We start from the raw sequence: 21,911 nt of genomic DNA, 5'->3' as shown, positions 1-21,911 counted from the left end.
ACTAGTTTCCCAGAGAAAGTACAGTGAAATTGACTTTACTAGTCTTTTTAAATTCCTAGACCCAACACACCCTATCTTACAATAGAGTGCTGGAGGGGTTACCCAGTATCCCCTGTGTCTAGAAACTCATGTAGCAGTGAAACGCTACCCTTTCCAATCGAAATGGCTGGTGGCAGTGGTTTTACAACAAACTACCATGATTCTTCCCGACCGCGATCACCGGTAGCGTTAAATCGTGGGAGCCATGTTTTTCAAGATGTCGTCTGAGCCCCCTTTGTTTAAACGGGTCCCCGTCTTTTTTCGCCATGTCTTTTTGGAAATGTCCTTCTAGAGTTTGTCTCTGCACGTCAAACCAGGTTTGGTCCCTTTATTTCACCGCCTCTGACGCCCGAGTGTCTGGGGTGGGCAGGAAGTGAGGGAGGTGCCCGAAACTCCCTGTGCTTAGTCTCCTAGGAGACCCAAATGCACTCTGTGGTGATTGGCTGGCTGACTGTCCGGCAGGGACAGCCACCCGTGCTGGGTGAGTGGCAGCTAGGCTGGAATGAATGGGGGGAAACTGGATAAAAGGCGAGTCACTTTGCTTGGAAGGCAGAGTCGACCACTGGAACGAAAGAACCGAAGATGAGCTGGAAGAGGACGGCTGCTTCAACTCCTGGACCGTTGGTTTGCCCAGTGAAGCCCTGCTGCAGGTCCGAATCGCCAAGTTCATCTCAACAGAGAAGCCCTGCAAGGGCGACTTCTGCCTTTGAGTTGGTGGGACCAATCAACTCGTAAGCCATCTAGATACCATTCTCGGAGCTGGTTGTATTTTCCTCGCAGTGCTGCGGGAAACCAAATAACCAGGGAGAGGGAGACCAGTTTGTGTGCTTGTTTACAGCTACCGGAATTGAAGATTTGCCAAGTGGCAGCTTTTTGACCAGTCCCAGTGCAGTGCAGGAGTCCCCCGACGTCCTCCCTCTTGTCCCCACGACTGAGGCTCAGGAACAGCGATATCTGCAGGAACTGCCGGGAACAGAAATCTTCAGCTGCATCTTTTTCTTCATTGTAAGGTACTGTGAGAACCTGACCGAGAGAACTTGCCTCCGACTGTGAAAGTGCTTGGAACTTTAGCAACTTGCAGTCCCAGTCCGCTTGTGACCCAACATATGAATCTTTCTTTTACAAACTACTTCTGGGAACTTTGGCAAAGACTTTTCCGTTTAACTACCAGAACTGCTTTATCCTATACAAGACTTTAGCCCATTGACTTTGGCCTAACCTATTGCATTGAATTGACTTCTCTGGTAAACTCAAACAATTTGCACTGTCTAAGAGTAACTGTAATCTTCTTTTTATTAACCAATGCCTTTTTTACTCCTACTTCAAAGTACCCTGAATGCCATTTTGCTCCTCCTTAAAAGTAGTTTAAATGCCTCAGAAACGTACAGTATAAAGTAGTGAAGTATATTTTTGTGTGATATAGATTGCCTCCTTCTAGTGAATGTTTTATAACTGACGAATAAATGTGTAACCAAGAAGCCTTGAGTGTAAGAGTCTATTTGAATACTTGTGATTGTAGGCCTCTCTGTAACATCCTTACAGCTCACATTCCCTCCTGGGATAAGCCTGGTTGCTCAGCTCCGCTGCCAAAAACTGTGTAGTACAGGCTTGTACCGAAGGCTGGTTTTGCTTACACCTGTAGTCATAGTTGTGTGTAGTGGTCCCAAAAGGTACTGCATTCAAACTCTGCCTAACAAACACCCCAACTTGTGTTGAGTGCTGAGGGGATCCACTGTATCCCCTTTCTCACTGCTCCTGTAACATTTCTGTTAGTGACTTGCATACCTTTATGGCTGGTGGCAGTGGGTGTGCTCTACCGACTTGTGTTATTTTTACTCGCAGGCTGTCAACCCAGTTGCGGTAATGCACAGAAGGGTCACCATTCCTAGAATGGTGGCTATATTTTTTTGTTGCCATTTTTAGTGTGCTTGTCCTTTCTTGGTACTTCTGCCCTCATGGGTGGTACTGCTTTGATTTTTGTCTTTGGTGGGAACCCTTTGTGAAGCCTGCCAAGGCTCCAGAGTGTCTGTGAAGATGGAAACCGAGGGAGGAGTAACTTCTCAGACCTTTGTCTTCTGGCATGCGTGCCTGGAACCAGTCCTAACTGGGAGGTTGGCTGTCCGGAAAGGACAGCCACCCCCCAAAATATGAATGTCTAATGTTTACTGATGGCTGTGTTCCTGTATAAAGGGCCTGGATCTGGAAGCTGAAGATAAGTCCACCACTGGAGCTGAATCCGATGGGGAAGAGAAGATGCTGTAGCTGATTCCAGTGACCGGATATGCCTGCTGTGTAACCGCTGCCTGTGCTGAACCCTTCTTCCATACGACATGAGTCCCAAAGACTACCGCAGCCCTTAGACTGGTGGGACCAATCAGTCTTAAGACCACCTGCTTTTCTAGCCATTCCATGACGAACTTGAACTTCATGGGCTTAAAAAGCCACTACCCTGGAACCCCAAGGCTGAGTGCTGTGCAATGTCTTCCAGTGAACAAATCTGCTGAAACGTTGGACTCCTGCTGGACCTCCAGAAGCAAGATTCCATACCAAGACAGTGAGGTGAGGTGAGGCAAATCGATCAGACACAACTGAAAAGAGCACCAAATCCACAAAGCCACGAGAAGTGCAGAAGAATCCTTTGTTGGGAGCCTTTACACTTGACTGCCGCTGCAATTTCCCATCCAGAGCCCGGGTCCTGAGCTGCTGCATAGTAAATGCATCCGTCTGCAAGCTCTTCATTGGTAATGTATTGTGTGGCATGAGGTAATACTTACCTAAAGTCTTTGTGTCACTCCTGTGGGGCTAGGGTGGTGATTCGTGTAGTTGGGAGTTCACCCATACCGTTCGCCAGGGCCATACACTAGAATGCATTCAGTAGGCCTTCTACGAAGTCCCTGAACACTTCCACCAACTCTAAAGTCTGTTACTTGTTAGCTGAGAAATCCTCTGGCACTTTGACTTTCTTACAGTTTGTGCCTATTCCTGTTCTGCCTACAACTGGCCTCTGGACAACCAGGATCCCCCTTCTGCCTCGGAGAACACTCTTACTTTAGCAGTCCTTCCCTAACCTAGGGCATAAGGCCTTGGTAAGGAAAGTAGAACCAGTATTGCAAAGAACTTACTTGCTATGTGTTGGTGATGTGTTAGGCAAGATTGTGTGCAGTATCCTTTGGAAGACTACAGCAACCTTGTTCTCCTGGCAATAGGAACCCAACCTTGAGCAACCAGGCTTATTTCGAGAGTGGTCAATGTGAGCAGTAGAGTTGTAACAGAGTTTCACAGTGACAGTTATTCAAATAAACTCACACTCAAGGTTTCTTCATTAAACAATTATTAATTTATTTTACAGTCATATATATAAGTTTTCTTCAGAAGGGTGCAAAACATGTAACAATTAAAATATAATTCAAAACACTGTTTCTCCAAATCTGATGCTACCCATTGGGGATGACACACAGACACTTCCTACACCCTCAGGTGACTTAAATATCTAGGACACTGTGGACATCGATTTATCACGGGTACCTTTAGAGCAATACTGAGTTTGGTGCAAAGGTTTGATTGGGGAATAAAACCAAGGTTAACAAATAATTCATAAACTGGTAAATACTTTTTAAACCTTCCAATGTCAAGTAAATGTTACCCTTTCTTGGGGGAAAAGTAAAAGCACAGAGTCAGAGGTAGGAAGAGTCCTCCAGGGAACCAGGACAGCCAATGTTAGTTGAGCAAAGTCTAGGGGAGCTGAAGATCTTCTTTGCAGGTAAGTAAAAGTCTTGCACAATGTTTTAGAAAGGTTTTGTAGAAATAAGATTCACTTGAAGGGCCACAAGCCGGGAGGCTTGTCAGGGGCAAAGCTGCAAGCAACTCTAAAATGGTAACCAAGACCAGTCTCAACTGAGAGCAAGTAAGGCTACACAACAAGAGGTAAGTCCTCTTAGGTTTACAGTACCTTTGGTTAGAATAAATGGTTCCAGCTGGCCTTTGTGCCTGTACAGCTCTGCAGATCATGGTGTTCCTGGGCCTCAGTTTTGGGGACAAGAGGGAGGACGTCTGGGGTCTCATGCACTGCAATGGGAAGGTCAGCGGCAGCAATGGGCAAACTTCAATTCAGCAGCACTTCAGTTTCAGCTCCTCACGCCTGCAGCAAATAGCAACACTGCGTTTCTCAGATACCACTTCAGACTTTCCTTGCATCTTGGGTCGAGCACTCTGTTGAGGTGGCTCACGCTTGGTCAGTCTTGCTTCAGCGAAGTCCGGGGGATCTTCCTCGTGCTCGGGTCCGACTTAAAAGCAATCCACTCGGTTTCGTGTTCCTCTCCCTGGCACACCAGTTGCAGCAGCAGTGGAAGTACAGCCAGCTCCGAGTGGATGTCCAAACAAGTTCACTTTGGGGTTGATTGGTCCCACCAACTCAAGGGGAGAAGTCATCCTTGCAGGGCTTCTCTAGTCGAAACAAATTCGGCGCTTCAGCACAGCAGCAGGGCTTAACCGGGCAAACCAAAGGTCCAGGAGTTGCAGCAGGCGTCGCTTCCAAGTTGTTCGGATTCCTTTGTCCAGTGGTCAACCCTGCATTCCAAGCCAAAATGCCTCGCCTTTTATGCATATTTCTCACATTCATTCCAGCCTAGCTGTCAATCACACAGCGGCTAGCACCTTTGGGTGCTTTCCTGCAACCAAGGGGATTAAGCACAGGGAGTTTCGGGCACCTCCCTCACTTCCTGCCCCTGCCAGACCTACTGGAGCCAGAGGTGGGCTTCACTCATGAATTCCGCCAAAGGCAAAAACGATCAAAGGGACCAAACCTGTTTGGCGCAAAGTAAATCTCAAGAAGGACCTTTCCAACAAGAAATGGCAAATAAAAAACAGGCCCATTTTGACAAAATGGGCACCCATGAGTGCCTTACTGCAGCTGGGAACGCAGCCAGCGGTAAAAAACACACAATAGTAGTAAAAGTAAACCACTGCCACCAGCCATTAATTGTAGAAAGGGTAACCTAATGTTACATGAGAAACTTGACAAAGGGGATAGTAAGTAACCCCTCCAGCACCCTATTGTAAGGTAGTGTGTGCTGGGTCTAGAAAGTTACAAAATGTTTGTAAAGTCAATTTCACTCCACTGTTCTTGGAAAACGTAGTTTTACCAAGAGAAGGTATTTAAACCTTTTGTTTTAGTTTATTTTGGGAAATCTAAGACTTACTTGTGCCACTGCACTGAAGGTGCTGTGTGTCACAATGTAAAGATGACTATGAAGTTTGTCAAACTCCAAAGTCAAAAGAAACCAAGTCCAAATCACAGAAAAATACATGTGAGAGTGGTGAAAAAGGTCTTGCTCTCTCCAGGTTTGAAATTAAAAGTCCTAAAGTCCAGCAAAAGAGCTGGGGGTCTCTAAGATAGAAGGGAATTAGCAGATTTCTGAGAATTCTCCCTAACATGCTGTATCTATATATTCCTGAAATAAGTTACAAGCTACTGTGGTAGGGTATTATGCCTGAAATGAATACATTACTTAGTCTTGTAATGTACATACTTGCAGGGTTAGTAGTATAAGTGTATCATTGCTTGAAACAGAATAAGTGTAACACTTTACTGCTAATAGGGTCTGCTTACCTTGCATTGCATACTGCCATTCTAAAGGTCTGTGGTTTTACTCGTCTTGAATAGCATACTGCTATTCTTAATGTGGTTTATATTGTAAATATAGCATTGGTTTTTATATTGTTTGTTATAATACTTTCTAAATGATTATCTTTGCCTGTGTATATATAAAATACACTGATCTCTTGTCAAAATAATGGTTTGTGTTTCTTTTGACCATATGTATGCTACACATTCTTTGTACCTTCCTATAGCTCACTCCCTCCTAAAATGCGCTTGGCTGCTCTCTCATTAATACCATTATACTAGGTGGTACAGGCCTGTACTGGGGGATGGAGTTTCTGCCTTGCCCAAGATTTAGTTTTAGAAAGTCCCTTTGGGTGGTCTTTTGAAAAACAGCCCTAACAGTAATCAACAAAGGTGTCTTGTTATTATAGAAAGTCCCTCTGATCGTTGGCCTTCACATTCTGTAGCGGTACTAATTACATCTAATTTGTGCTTTTGTTCTTCCAGCTTCTAAACAACAACCAGCTGCCCCTGCCACAGATGAATACCTTGTGTCACCCATCACCGGAGAGAAGATCCCTGCCAGTAAGATGCAGGAACATATGCGTATTGGACTTCTAGATCCACGCTGGCTTGAGCAGAGAGACCGCTCAATACGAGAGAAGCAAGGAGATGATGAGGTGTATGCCCCAGGTCAGACAAGACAGTTCCAAGTCAATATATTGAAACAAAATGACTGTATGAAAAAACGAATGCAAACTTACTGAAAGCAATTGCGTTGATTGTTCTAAATGTCTTATCTCGTAGTTTTGGTGTACAAGCTCTTCAATGGCTGGTAAACAAACATATGATTCTGTTTTCACAATAGTGGTTTCTCGTTGCAGCATTCAGGCGAGGAGACCTACAGTTTGGCAACCGGGTTTGGGCAATCTTCCCCTAGCTCGTTGTTAAGAAGGGTGTTCTGATGTTCTCGGGAGAGGGGCTCAAGAAAACCAGCCTTGGGTTAGTGAGGCAGTATTTTCTACCGAGTTATTCCAAACTTTAACAGTCAAATACCAGAGCAGTCTACTTAAGTCTTAGGAGGGAAGATGACTGGTAGAGGGTGCAGCTAGTTATAAATTCCTGGATTCAGGTATGTACTTGGAACAGAAGTATTATAAAACAAATGAAAGGTCCAGTGGTTTATTCCCTACAGTGTGATCAGGTGTGTGCAATGTGATCGGCACTTGAACTCATGCGAAACGACATCCAAGGAGAGAAGATCTCATTAAACATCCACTACCTTGCAGTTCCTTGAGGCTTCAACAGATACTGGCAAGGCTGCACTGGGCCATTACAGGACCCGATTGAGACCCTGTATTATATTCGAATTAGTGCAGTCGAACTGGCGTGGGACTACACAAGACTGATCTCTTGGTATTAAGTAACCCATCTTTTAATATAGGTCTTTACTACACAAGTTGGTAGTGTGACTGAGCACACAGGTTTATCTTAAGAGGGGTAATGTGAGCTGTAGAGCTGTGCAATGAAACCAGTAAATAAAAGCATCCAATTAAACACTTACACACTTAAAGTTAATACATGTTTTATATAAACAGATTTCTGATGCTTGTTAATCTGCTTAGAATCACATGCTGTGCATATGGTCCGACATCCAGTGGTAACCGCAGAGTATTGCATCTTGTCTTTCGGGGACCGAAAGGGACGTCGGCATAGGCGTGTCTGAAACACTATCCCTATCGTGATGTGTGTAGTACCCAAAATCCCTCACGCGCCGAGGTCCCTCAGATTGTTTTTTTCCGCCCAGATAACTGGTCGCCCTATAGCGGAGCTCTTCATGAGACATTGTTTATCTTACCGAATTGTCGGTTTAATCCCCGTTAAGTCACTTCGCCCATCAAGAACATCTTCGACGACTATGGGAGAATCGTCTACGGCTGTGGGTTCCGGCACCTAAGATCCGGCGTTCGGACTTCCACATGGTCTGGCCTTCTGGCCGGCCTACACAGTAGGGAGAGTGGGCTCGGGGTTTGCCATACTGTTATGTCTTTCCTCTTTTCCACTGTTTTCCTTTTTGGTCTGGTCACCCTTCCCTTCTGGTATGGAAAGGACTCCATTTAGATTCTGCCCTGTGTGTAGGGTCAGATATCCGTGGAAAGACGAGCACACGTTGTGGAACGCTTGTCTCCCCCTAGAGCACAACGAAAAGCGGTGTTCGGCGTGTAAACTCCTTAGACCTAAAACCCTTAAAGAGCGCCGGTTGAAGCAGTGGGCCGCGTATGGATTGTCACGCGTGGAGCCTCCCTCCCCTCCCATGACACCAGCCGAAAGTGACGGGGGTACATCGGATGACCAAACGTCCAACGCGGACGTTATAGACCTTGAGGCGGACTATTCTAGGGCTGCCACGCCCGTCCCCGACCCTTCCAGGCTCGACTCCAGTCTTGCTACAGGGACCACACCCGGTGACCGGGGCATACAATCGCACTGCACAAAGCACACAACCCAAGCGCCCTCCTCGACGACTTCGTCGAAGAAGGCGAAAGCGCCAACGGGTCCACCGGAAACTTCGGCGGCGCCCACGGATCGGTCTGATCCGAAGCCTTCCCCGCATATGCAGCAGCGCATGACTGCGCATAACAAGGGCGCTACTCCCCAAACTACACGCGCCGAAGTTTCAGAACAAGAAACTTCGACGGATTCCAAGGTTTCCAAGGCCCGTACAGGCCCGAAAACTACGAGTAGGCCTGTACCTGAGAAGCCATCCGCTGGCCCTTCTGGAGCCGTGGAAGACATTTTCACTGCTGACACAACATCGGAGGCGTTGTCTCCCGAAGATTCAGTGACTATCCATAAGAGCATCAATAGGATTGCTACGGCGGTGGGCCTAGTACCGGTTCCGCCCACAGTTATGGGCCAATCCGCCGAAAAGTTCTCCACGGATTTGGAAGACGATCCCGAAGACTCTTACGAAGAAAGCCAGGTGCCCCTCTCAAGCACCCTGAGGAGATCCTCTCAACGCCTTAGGGTGGAGAACACGGTTCCTACTCGACTAGGTCCATTTGGGTCATCCAAGTGGACCACGGAGCAATTTGAGGGGTGTATGGATCGGCTGGAGCAGTTTTTCAGGGCTTCTGATCAACCTCCGCTGAAAAAAGCTTGGGTAGACCCTAATCCTCAAACACAAGATGTCCAACACCTAGATGTCCAACACCAAATTGACTATCAAGAAGATGTCCAGATGGACACGTATAGAGACATCTATCCAGAAGAAGAGTCTTCTTTTCTGGACAACTATGGGGAAGATCAAGGAGCAACGGACAAATGGGACACCCAGCAGGACGATCACAACTCCGATATCATCTGCCTCGACTCTCCCCCATCCACCCCGATTCGACAAGCTTCCCCAGTGGATGATCAAATGGCTTTCAACAACATGTTGAAAAAAGCAGCAGAATTCTTTAAAATTGCCACGCTTGAAGCCTTGCCCGAACAAGATTTCGCGGAGGACATTATTAATGAAAAGCCTCGAGCAAGCCAGTCTATCTCTCTCTTGAGCTCTGTAAAGAGACGGCTGGCCCCTTCCTTACTTACACCCGCTCAGACTAGGGCTGTGAACCCAAGGGTCGAAACTTTTCCGACCCTCCCCCACCAATCCGCTTTATATCAAAGGACACACAATTCCAAACTCTCTGGTGGTGACCAACACTCGCAAGAGAGCAGGGGTTCCCCTTGCCACGGGAGAGTCACCCCCAGTCAAGGAGTCCAAAAGGTTGTATGCCTTAGGCAAACGGGTTACGTCGGCGGCGGCCTATACCGTCCGGATTGCCAATAACACGACGTTACTGGCAAGCTACGTCGACGCCCAATGGAACCTACTCCAGGAAGGCCTTCAAGAGGTTCCGGAACTAACCAGTCTTCATCTCGGAGGGTAAACTTGCCAATCATAATGTGGTAAAGAAAACCCTGGACACCGCAGAGACAGCAGGCAGGTCTCTCGCACAGGGTACTCTCCTAAAGAGGCACGCGTGGCTGCGCACATCTGGCTTCAGGCCTGAGACCCAGGCATCCATTATCAACAAACCCATCGAAGAGACCAACCTCTTCGGGAAGGCGGTAGACGAAGGAGCATGAGACTATTAAGTCGCTGCACCAAATTTCCCAGAAACCCTCTTCACAGAGGGGCAGTAATTCTCAGCGGTCCTTTCGAGGAACATCCCGCACCGTTTAAAACAATTTCGGCACGGGCAACTTCAACTCAAGTCAACCTGCTGCAAGCCCCACTTACTACCCCCAGAGGGGTCAGAAGCACGGAAAGAATAGAGCCAGAGGCTCCAATTCCAGAGGAGCGTCAGCTTCGGGTCAGAAATGACCACCAAGTCCAGGTCCCCTCCCATGGCTCCCCGGTCGGGGGGCGATTAACCTCTTTCCTCAAGGGATGGGATGGGATAACTTCAGACCAGTGTGTCTTAAAGACGGTCGCCACGGTTACTGCGTGGAATTTGCCCGACCTCCACAGTTCAGACCGTCGAAACATCAACGCCTTTCACCGGAACATCTGCAGATCCTGATCCAAGAGGTGGAAGCGCTGCTGGGAAAGGACGCCATAGAAGCCGTCCCGATTCTTCAGGTAAACAAGGGTATCTATTCAGTGTACTTCCTTGTGCCCAAAAAGGATCTCACCATGCGTCCTGTTCTAGACCTGCGCCCAGCGAACAAGTTCATAAAGCCCCAGAAGTTTTGCATGGTAACACTGCAAGAGGTAATCCCATTGCTAAAACAGGGGGACTTCATGACAATATTGGATATGAAAGATGCATACTTTCATATTTCAATGCTGCCAGCGCACAGAAAATTCCTAAGGTTCGTGATTCAGGACAAACACTACCAGTTCAAGGTACTCCCCTTCGTCATAGCCTCGGCACCAAGGGTGTTTACCAAGGACCTGGCAGTGGCAGCGGCACACCTGCGCAGACTTTCAGTTCCAGTTTACCCTTACCTCGACGATTGGCTCATCACAGGGGACTTGTTCGATGTTTGTTTTTCGAACACCCAAAAAACAGTAGACCTACTGTTCAGCCTGGGAATTTCTATCGATAAAAAGAAATCCAGCTTAGTCCCCAGCCAAGTAAAACAGTTCCTGGGGGCTCTAATTCGTACGGAAGACGGTCTAGACTTCCCTTCCAGCGAGAGGGTTCAGAACATGCTCTCTCAGGTTCCTCAGTATGTAGCCAGTCGAGAGGTGACGGTACACAAAGCTATGCGTTTGCTAGGGATGATGGTGTCATGCATATACTTGGTTCCCCACGCGCGGCTGCGCATGCGTCACATGCAAAAGTGGCTCAACAGCCAGTGGTGTCAGGCCAGCAGACAATGGGAAGATCTGTTAGTTGTCTCGCCAGCCCTCGTTCTCTCTCTGCAGTGGTGGTCGAGGGAGAACCTCTTGAAGGGGAAAACCTTCACCACCCCTGCAGTGGAAGCCACTCTCATGACAGACGCATCTCTCACGGGGTGGGGGGGGGGGGCTCACCTGCTTCAACAGACAGCCACGGAGTGTGGTCCCCTCAGGTAGCGTCCAACCATATAAACCTACTGGAGCTACTAGCAGTGTTCAAAGCATTGAAAGCCTTTCAGGAACAACTGCAAGGGAAGACAGTGCTGGTCCTAACCAACAGCACAACAGCAATGTATTACCTGAACAAACAGGGGGGCACTCACTCTCCAGGGCTATCCAAGCTGTCCCAAAACATCTGGATATGGGCTCTCAAACACAAGATGTTCCTGATATCCCAACATGTTCCAGGGGAACTCAATCTTCTGGCAGACGTACTCAGCAGAGATTTTCCTCTGCCAGAAGAGTACGAATTGCGACTGCACGAAGACATTGTGTCCAACGTCTTCGCAGAATGGGGGTTTCCAGAGATCGACCTGTTCGCTACTCAGGAGAACGCCCAATGCCAAGATTACGCCTCCAGGTACCCACAGAACCGATCCAAGGGGAACGGTCTCTGGATAACTTGGTCGGGGAAATTTGTCTACGCTTTCCCCCCCCACCCCCCGACTCCCCTTCTGAACAAGATAGTACAAAAGATGCACCAGGAACCAGTTGCCATGATTCTGGTGGCTCCCATGTGGGCCCGCCAACCTTGGTTCGCGCACCTGATGGAAATGTCCCTCTCCCCACCAGTCAGGCTGCCCTACCCGTACAACATGTTGTCTCAGGACAGGGGGGAGACTCTGCACCCATGCCCACAAACTCTGAATTTAGCAACCTGGCTCCTGAGGTCATAGAGTCTGGACATCTGCAACTCCCTCAAAGATGCATAGACATACTGAGGGAGGCAAGAAAGCCTAACACACGTTATTGCTATGCCAGCAAAATGGAAACGTTTTGTCATCTGGTGCAGTTCCAAAGGCGTCAATCCCACCGATTGCTCGCCTTCACACATTTTGTTATATCTAACCCATCTGTTGGACTCTGGGGTAGTCTTCAATTCCTTAAAGGTTCACCTAGCGGCGTTGTCAGCCCACACCACTTCACAGCAGAAGGTGTTGTGGTGGAAAATACCTGTGATTAAAGCCTTTATGGAAGGGGTTAAAAGAATGTATCCCCCCCCATCACCCACCCAGCCCCTGGGTGGGATCTAAATGTGGTTTTAACTAGGCTCATGGGACCCCCTTTTGAGCCTATGCATAAAGCTAGTCTGAAAGACCTGACTTACAAGACAGCCTTTCTAGTAGCTATCACTTCTATCAGAAGAGTTAGCGAACTACAGGCCCTCTCGGTTTTGGACCCCTTTGTTACAGTCCACAAAGATAAGGTAGTTCTGCGCACACATCCCAGATTTGCGCTGAAATTTATTTCGAAGTTCCATGTGAACCAGTCAATCGAACCTTCTAACATGGCCGAAAGAAGCCATCACACACTAGATGTGCGCAGGGCAGTCATGTTCTACATGGATAGAACTAAACCACTGAGGAAAACTAAACACTTCTTTGTTTCAGTGGCAGCTGGTAGAGAAGGGGATCCTGTCTCTAAATCAGCAATATCAATGTGGATTGTCAAATGCATCACACTATGTTTCTCTTGCAAAGAGAGAACTGCCCTTCAAGCCTAGAGCACATTCTACTCGAGGCACTGGGGCATCCATAGCATTCATTGCAAATGTTCCCCTAGAGTCCATTTGCAAAGCGGCAACCTGGAGTTCTGTACACACCTTTACAAAAACACTATTGCCAAGACACTCATTCTAGGTCTGATTCTCAGGTGGGACAAGCAGTACTAAGACATCTTTTTTCTACTGTTCCTTCTAACAACCCACCTTCAACTCCGGGTACTGCTCGCTAGTCTATGCACAGCATGTGATTCTAAGCAGATTAACAAGCATCAGAAGGCATGCATTACTTACCGTAAAAGCATTTCTGATGATTGTATCTGCTTAGATTCACATGCACCCTCCCTGCCTCCCCGCTCGGGGTGGAGGGAACATAGACTTCTTACTACTTTCTCTCTTCATGTACTCACTCACTATAGCCTTGGGCTCCCTCATGGCAGAAAAAATACAATCGGAGGGACCTCGGCGCGTGAGGGATTTTGGGTACTACACACATCACGATAGGGATAGTGTTTCAGACACACCTATGCCGATGTCCCCTTTCGGTCCCCGAAAGACAAGATGCAATACTCTGCGGTTACCACTGGATGTCGGGCCATATGCACAGCATGTGAATCTAAGCAGATACAATCATCAGAAATGCTTTTATGGTAAGTAATGCATGTCATTTAAAGCATTCTTTAAAAAGCAGTAATTAGCTGTAACACTATTTCCAAGCTAGGATTCAATGAAATAAGTGAACAATAAAGCAGGTGAGTAATTCATTCATATGTTACAGATGTTCCAGCCCCCGGAGGTGATGTCATTTGAGGTCAGTGTAGCCTTTATATAGTATGACCTTTGCAATGTTGAGTTCTTCAAGGAATCAAAGGTTTGGGTTAGATCAAAACAGAACGATAGGTTATGAGAACAGTTAGATACTCCCAAAGGGGTGCAGCCAGTCTATTATCACATCATTTAAGTGTTCAACATTCAAGACCTGTAATGGAACAAACACTGCCAAAGCCAATAGGTTCAGAATGAGGCCTTTAGGGAGCCAGGACACCAAAAGTCAATGGACAAAGTCAAAGTTCTGATGCTCTTCTTGGAAATATGTTCTCAAATAGTCAGTGTTCAAAAGAGAAATCACAGCAACTCAAGAGAAGTCACTTTTAGAAAGCACAAGCTGTAAGGCCAATGCAGGTAAATTGAGGTCAACTTTGTGTAGGGTTAAATTCGCACTCCCAAACATAGGAAGCAACCCCAATGTCAAAAGGATTAAATACCCCAAGCCCCATAGTACCTTCTGAAATGAAGGAAGTGTTCCAGCTGGTTGCCTTCACGATGCAATGCAGTAGACCCTCGTTCCTGGTCCTTTGTTGTGGTGACGTCTGGCGGCTCCTGCGATACCACTCGGGAGAGAGAGTGACTCGGCAGCAATGGATTTCCGTTGATTCAGTGGCTTTGTCGTTTTGGGGCTTTTTTCTCAGCATCAACGAAGAACGAAAAGCTCTGGTTAGGATTTCCTTTATCTCTGTCCTGGAATCTGGTGAGGGGACTCTGGACGCTGTCCTCTGCATGCCCACGAAGATCTGGCTGGATTTGGACTATTGGTCGAGGTACCCCCGGGTATTGGGCTTCTGCAGCCTTGGAAAGTCACAGCAAGTCGGGGGTTGCGCCAAAATAGTTTGTCTTGAGGCTAGTTGGTCACGCCAGCATAAGGGAGTAAGTTGTACGTTACAGGTCTTCCCTGTCAATTCAAAAATAAATGGAGTCCGCATAGCTGCAGGGCTTCAACTGGCACTTCGCAATCCCGGAGGGTGCTGATGGAGTCTTCTCTCGTCTTCTGCTTCGGATGTTGTCCTCCAGTGGTCGACTCTGCTCTTGTTCCCAAAAACCTCGCTTTTTACGCAAGTTCCCATTCCTTCACAGCCCTAGGCTGTCAATCACACAGCAGGGTGGCTGCCCTGGAGGACAGCCAGCCGGCCAATTGGAACTGGTTTCACTCAGGCATACCTAAAGACAAAGGACAGGGACGTTTTCGCGACCCTCTCTCACTTCCTGCCTTCCGAGACAGACTGGGCAAACTACACAAAGGACTCAAACCTGATGCAAACAAGAGTAAAAGCCCAGAAGAAACTAACAAGAAATGGTGAAAAAAGATGGCGGGGTGGGGGGGGCGGGGGCGGGGGTGGGGGCAGGGGGCGGGGGTGGGGGCAGGGGGCCATTTTGGGAAAATGGTGACCCTTGCGTGCAGCACTGCAGCTTAGGTTTCAGCCTGCAGATATATGTCCCTAGGCAGTAAAAGAGAAACCTCTGCCACCAGCCATTCAAGTGCGTTAGTGCAACACAATGTTACATGAGGAATGGGTTAAAGGAATTACTATAACTCTACAGCACTCCATTTAGGGTGGTGTGTGCTGGACCTTAGGGTGGTGTGTGCAGGACCCGTAAAGTTGTGTTAGGCAAGATTGTACACCAGCCTTGTCCTCTTGGCAATAGGGAACACCACCTTTGGTATGGGTCTGTACTACTCAAGTTGGTAGTGACTGAGCAGCCAGAATTATCTCGAGGGGTCAATGTGAGCTGTAGAGGTACAACATAGAGATTCACAGTGATAAGTACTCAACTTTTACTCCAGGTTTCTTATTATAATAATTATTTATTAATTTAATAGCCCGTTTTAAAATAAGCCTTCTTTAGAAAGGGCAATATGCAACAATAAATTACACTTCAAAAATACACTCCTTCAGTTAGGTAAGTAGATACCCTTTTGGGATAACACACACGCACGCACACACGCACGCACGCACGCACTTTTCAATCCCCCAATGAAATATAGGCTAACCCCTTTCCAGCTATACAAGTAACTTATGTATAACTTTTTGAGGGACAGATAAACACAAGGTCAGAGGGTAAGAAGAGTGTGCTGGGAGCCAGGACAGCCAATATCAATGGAGCAAAGTCTTGGGGAGCTGAGGCACTTCTTGAATATTGCACAAAAGTCTTGCACAATGTTATAAAGAGAGTTGTAGAAAAGAATCACTGTTGGGCAACAAGCTTGGAGGCTTGTGAAAAGCAAAGATGCAAGCAACTCTCCAGTGAGAGCATGCAAGCTACACACAAGAGTTAACTACCCCTAGTTACTGTACCTTGGGTCTGAAGAAAAGGGTCCAGCTGGCTTCTGTTCCTGTTTTTGTTTTTTTAATGATCAACAAGCATATTCCATCACACAGGAGGTAACAGGGGGTGCCCAATAAAGTCGTAAGAGAAACACATTAACAACATTGTATTACTACCTCAATCAATATACATACAAATATAATCAAGTCTACCCCCTTTAAACATATCAAGCTATTATCTCCTTTTACAAGTAACAAAAATACAATAGAATTTCTGTAAGACACACAGCCACGTACTGAACCACACAAAGGACAAACAAACACAAAAAAAAGGGAGGGGGGGGATATCTCGCTCCTTAATTTTATTCTCACCTTAGATACTCAATCATACAAGGCATTACATGGTCGCCATAACGAAAGGTATTCTTCCTCATCTTTAGCCTTTAATGAGATTTTTTTCATACTTAGATAAAATCTGCAATTCCACTAACAAGTCCTCAACAGAAGGTTTCTTCCTTGTCTTCCAGACCCTGAGAATCTGTTTCATTGCTACCAGCATGGGTTTATCTATCCAGTTATTATGTTTATTAGTATTTTTACAGCTTCCCCTATGCTGAAGCAAAATTATATTCACCACTGATCTTTGTAAGACAATATTTAAAATCATTTAAACTCTTTCACTTACCTCTTTCCAGAAGTCTAGAACCCCTGGACAGTCCCAAAGTAGATGTAAAAGGGTACCCCCTGTCCTTTCCACAGCTCCAACATAGTTCGTCTGTTCGCAACTTTAACTTGTACATCCTGACTGGTGTCCAATATACTCTGCCAACTCTTTTCTGTCTGATCAAATGCAAATTCAGATCTGCTCCCAAATTGGCCCTCACCCTAAGTATTTCTTTCCAATCCTTATCCGTAAAGTTTATATTTACATCTACCGACCATGTAGCTTTCAGTCTTTCCCATGCCGCAATATGCCCAATTTCCATTTGCATAAAATTCATGTAGGTACGTACATTGTACTCCTGCCCCATAAGCAGTTGACATCATTCTGGTTTATTCCTCAGCAAATCATTTGCCATATTTTTCCTATGATTAATTGATGAAATCAGTTCCTGTTGTAGTCCTACAGAGCCTGTGTTCCTGGTCCTCAGTCATGGGGACAAGAGGGAGGACATCTAGGGACTCCTGCACTAAAGTTTGTCCCGAGAGGATAGCTCAGCGGCAGCGTGCGTGTCTTGGAAGCAAGACGACACAAAGCAACAACAGGTTCGATCCCCGGGTCCGCACCTCTGGGTGTTTAAGTGAGTTATAAATACGTAAAAAAACACAATTACGCAACTAAGAAAAACAATCCATTCCTGTAACAGCGCCTCAATGCCTGCTTATAAATGTTAAATAAAGTTTGAAGGTCGGCGGCAGCAATGGGCTTACTCCAGATCAACGACACTTTGCGGTTTCAGCTACTGTTAATAGCACCACTGCGATTCTTGGGCACCTTGTGTTTCTGGGGTCCAGCACTCTGAGGTGGCTCAGGCTTGGGTCGTCCTGCTTCAAGGGAGTCCTTAGGATCTTCTTGGAGTTCGGGTCTGGCTTAAAGACAATGCACTCGTTCCTGGTGGTGGTGTCCCCGGGCACTCAGTTCCAGCAGCAGCAAAGAAGTACAGCCAGCAGGGAGAGGGGTTCCAGTGAAGTTAGTCTTGGGGGTCAGTTGGTCCCACCAATCCAAAGGAAGAAGTAGTCTGTTCCGGGCTTCTCTAGTCGATACTAAAATTGGAGCTTCAGCACTGCAGCAGGGCTTCACCTGGCAAACCAACGGTCCAGAAGGGTGCAGCAAGCTTCTCTTCCAGTTTCTTCTTCGGTTCCTTCGTCCAGTGGTAGACTATGCCTTCCTTGCAAAAGACCTCGCCTTTTATGCAGGTTTCTCCCATTCATTTGCAGCTTAACTGTCACTCACACAGCAGGGTGGCTGTCCTCTAAGGCCAGCCAGCCAGCCAGCCAATCCCCTTTGGGTGCATTCCTGTAACAAAGGAGACTAAGCATAGGGAGTTTTGGGACCCTCTCGCTTCGTGCCCTGCCAGACACGCTGGAGCCAGAGGCAGACTTCACCCATGAATCACGCCAAAGACAAAATGAACAAAGGGGCCAAACCTGGTTTCGCGTGCAGAGTAAATCTCAAGAAGAACCTCGCAAACAAATGGCAAAAAAGAAGTCCAAGGCCATTTTGACAAAATGGGCACCCATGGGTGCAATACTGCAGCTGAGGATTCAGGCTGCGGTTAAAATTCACAATGGTAGGACATTTAAATCACTGTCACCAGCCATTAAATGTGGTGAGGGTAACACAAAAAAGAGTTACATGAGACGGTAGACAAAGGGGATGCTAAGTAACACCCCAGCACTCCACGTAAGATGGTGTGTGCTGGGCCTACAAAGAGAAAAGGGGAAGTAAAGTCAATTTCACTTTACTACTCTTGGAAACAGTAGTTTATCCAAGAGAAGGTATTAAAACCTTAACAGAAATCCAAAGGACTTCTCTGTGACACTGCGCTGAGGGTGCTGTGTGTCACAATACAAAAAGATGCCTATATAGTTTCAGACTCCAAAACCAAAAGAAAGCGTCCAAATCAGAGAAAAATACTGAGGGATTGAGAAAAAGGTCTTACTCAGGATAAACATGTAAAGTCCTAAAGTCCAGCAAAAGAGCTGGGTCTCTCTAAGGTAGAAGGTAATTGGCACAGAAATTAGAGTTCTGCACAGAAATGAGAATTCTCCCTAACAGTCAGGCTGTTGATCATCATGGCCATGGAAAAAGTATGTGCTTTGGCAGGGGGCAAATACCATTATTTTGTGAATACATGGCTCCCACTTCATGAGTTTGTAGAGGAAAGCTTTTGTGAAGCGCTGTTTGACAAGGGCTGTCTACGGCTGGATTTGCTGCTCCCTGCGCTGAGGATTGCTGTTCGACTGGCTTTTCTGTTCCTGCTACTTTAAAGGGTATGGACTTTGTAGCAGAAATGAACTGTGCCAGCCGGTTTGAGTGACTGATCTATTGATACTATTATTTCGAGGGGATTGGGTCCTCCGACGTATTCCATATCCGACAGTAATCACCACAGCTGTGCTGCTTTGGAAAATCTTACGGCGTCTGTGCCGATGACGTCGATACGCCGCCTTCGAGGACCTCCTCCGACGGCTGACGTCACTGAATGTTATAAGTAGGACGCACGATGCCCGTAGCCTCAGTTCCGTTTTTTCCGCGTACGTGTTCACTTCGGAGATCTCGGCGCGCCTCGACTTTGGAGTTTGTTCTTTCTCAGTTCTTCGAACCTGTTTGTTTGTGAAGTTATCCTTCATGATGTCTACCTCGTCTTCCACCCCGCGTCCGGGCTTTAAGAAGTGCGGGGACTGTGGGTCCAAGATGTCGGTGACGGACTCGCACAACGCCTGCCTCTGGTGCCTCGGGGAGGCCCATGACACGGATGATTGTGTCGACTGCCAGTCGCTTAGGTCCAAAGCCTTGCGGGAGCGCAAGAAGAAACTGTCGGTAGGTAAGGTGTCCAAGCCACGGAAGTCGAGGTCTGCGGGGCTTTCGACGGACGATTCGAGGGGTGACTCTCCGCATCGTCGTCGGATGTCTAGTGGGTCTCGTTCCCGGAGTAGGTCCTGCCACTCCTCTGCCTCTTCGAGGCACTCCCGGAATCGCCGTCATCGGTCGCCTTCCCCGTCCTCATCCGAGGTCTCTGCCCGTCGGCGGGTCGCTTATCCCACCAAGCATGCGACGCCGGAGGAATGGGCTTCCTTCGGTAAGAAAATGCTAGCGATTCTTGAATCGCAGGGCACTGGTCTGTCCGCGCCTCAGAGTGGGGTCGGTCGTGATCGGTCGAGAGACACCACTCGTACACCTTCGGGCTCGGGTGGTCGGCACGATTCGCGGGAAAGGTCCTGCTCGGACAATGGGAAGCGTTCTCGTCATGCCCGTTCCAGGTCCCGGTCCTCGACGCACTCGAGACCGTGTGCACCTGTGATGTCTTCGAGGAAGACGTCGACGCCTGTGGCGCCGAGGTCGTCGACTGACTCTTTCGAGGCTCGGCCTCCGAAGAAGTCATCGACGCCATCGGCACCCAGGCTGTCGAGGAACATGCTCGGGGCTCCGGCCTCGAGGCCTGTGTCGACACCGAAGATGCTGGCGGCGCCACATTCGGCGTCGACGCCGATTCACTCAACGCCTTTCGAGTCTGTTTCGATGGGGGCATGGTGGAACCCCCTATAAAGGCTCTGGCCAAGGTCAAGCATGGCTTTGTTCCCCATTCTGTGCCCTCTTACCGCCATCTTGAGTACATTTCAGAGGTGGATGAGGGCTCTGATGATGGCATGGTTCCTGATTCGGTGCCAGATGAGATTCTCTCAGGCCATAGCCAAATTGAGGACCTGCGTCCGTCCCTGCACGACGCCAGTGGCCTGGACACCTCTCCGCAGGTGGAGTTTTGTAGAGCAGAGCCTGGCACTCATGCCGACTCCTCGTACCGGCGCCTTATGTCTAGGGTTACCGAGTACTTGGGGTGGTCTGCTCCCCCAGGGGATTTTCTTCAGGATGATCTTACGGATATCCTCGACCAAGGTCCACCAACTGACCCCGTACTGCCGTTCCATATGGCTCTACAGAGGAGGGTGGCGGCGGCTTGGACTGCTCCGGAGAGTCGCCCGGCAGTGGGCAAGTCTTTGCCACGAAAATACCACCCACCCAGTAGCGACCCCTGCTACTGGACCAAGCACCGCACTCCAGAGAGTTTGGTGGTGCAGGCTGCTACAGCCCCAGCGAAGCAGGCGTCGTACCCTACCATCCCTCCTGATAGTGACGACAAGCGTTTTGATGGTTGGGCGAAGAAAGTGTTTTCTTCAGGGGGTATGGCGCTTCAGGCGGCCAACTCCGTATGTGCCTTGTCTCGTTTCACACACACTCTGTGGAACTGTTTCCTTGGCGGCTGAACATATTCCCGAAGGGGACGAACGGGATGGTTTCCTTGCTATGGTCCAGGATGGCAAGGATGCCATGTGTGAGGCCGTTCAGTCGGGTTTGGACATGGCAGATTGCGTCAGCCGGTCCATGGTGGCGAGCACCGTAATGCGCAGGTTTGCGTGGTTGCGGAAGTCGGGGTTTGCCCCTGATGTGCAGGCCCGGCTCCTCAACATGCCCTTTGACGGTGAACATCTTTTTGGCAGCAAGGCTGAGAGCCTTGAGAAGTTGCAGACCTCCAAAGCTGCAGCAAAGTCGTTGGGTGCTGCAGTTAGACAACCTCTGTTTTTTCGTCCTAGGGGACCGCAGTGGAGGGGAGGTTCCTTTCGTTATTACTCATCCTTTGGTAAAGCAAGAGGAGCTGCCAGCAAAGGGGCCACCGTAGAAGTGCCAGAGGTGGAAAACAAGGTACTCAAGGTGCCAAAGCCGCTCGGGCAGTTGCCTCTTTGCCCTCAGGCAATGTCGCAGCCGCTTCAGCTCAGTCATGAGGCCATGTCCCATGGTTCGCCGGTTGGGGGAAGGCTAGCGCAGCATCTTGTAAAGTGGCGTGCCATTACTTCAGATGTGTGGGTTCTGGTGATCCTAGCCCACGGCCACTGTCTTCCTTTCCGGCAGAGGCCTCGCGACAATCCACCAGGGAATCTCTTTGAAGAGTCCGGATCCGCTCCTTGCGCAGGAAATTCAATCCCTGCTGGAGAAAGGCGCCATAGAACTGGTGCCTGTAGCGGAGAGGAACAAGGGATGGTATTCCCCTTATTTTTTTATTTCCAAGAAAGACGGGGTATTGAGACCCATCATGGACTTGCGCGGTTTGAACAAACCCCTCAAGAAGGACAAGTTCAAGATGGTTACTCTCTCTCAAGTCCTCCAGGCCCTTCAACTTGAGGACTGGTTGGTGTGTCTCGACCTCAAGGATGCTTATTTTCATGTGCCGATCCATCCCAAGCACAAGAAGTACCTGAGGTGCGCGGTTGGCGACTCGCACTTTCAGTTTCGGATCCTGCCGTTCGGATTGACCTCCGCCCCGAGGGTTTTCACAA

The 21,911-nt window shown here is 48.3% G+C and overlaps 1 protein-coding gene across 1 annotated transcript in view; it reads left to right on the top strand.

Annotated features, from left to right (window-relative positions):
* SF3A1 (splicing factor 3a subunit 1) overlaps nt 1-21,911 on the top strand; it is a 429,521-nt gene that overhangs the window by 168,232 nt on the left and 239,378 nt on the right. Inside the window, exon 9 of the mRNA XM_069619306.1 lies at nt 6,149-6,334. Within this exon, the coding sequence (XP_069475407.1) occupies nt 6,149-6,334 (186 nt within the window). The remainder of the gene's footprint in view (nt 1-6,148; nt 6,335-21,911) is intronic.

This window comes from Ambystoma mexicanum, chromosome 10, assembly GCF_040938575.1.
Source record: "Ambystoma mexicanum isolate Mex_15411 chromosome 10, UKY_AmexF1_1, whole genome shotgun sequence".
NCBI lineage: Eukaryota > Metazoa > Chordata > Amphibia > Caudata > Ambystomatidae > Ambystoma > Ambystoma mexicanum.
This window is presented reverse-complemented; position numbering and strand designations above follow the sequence as displayed.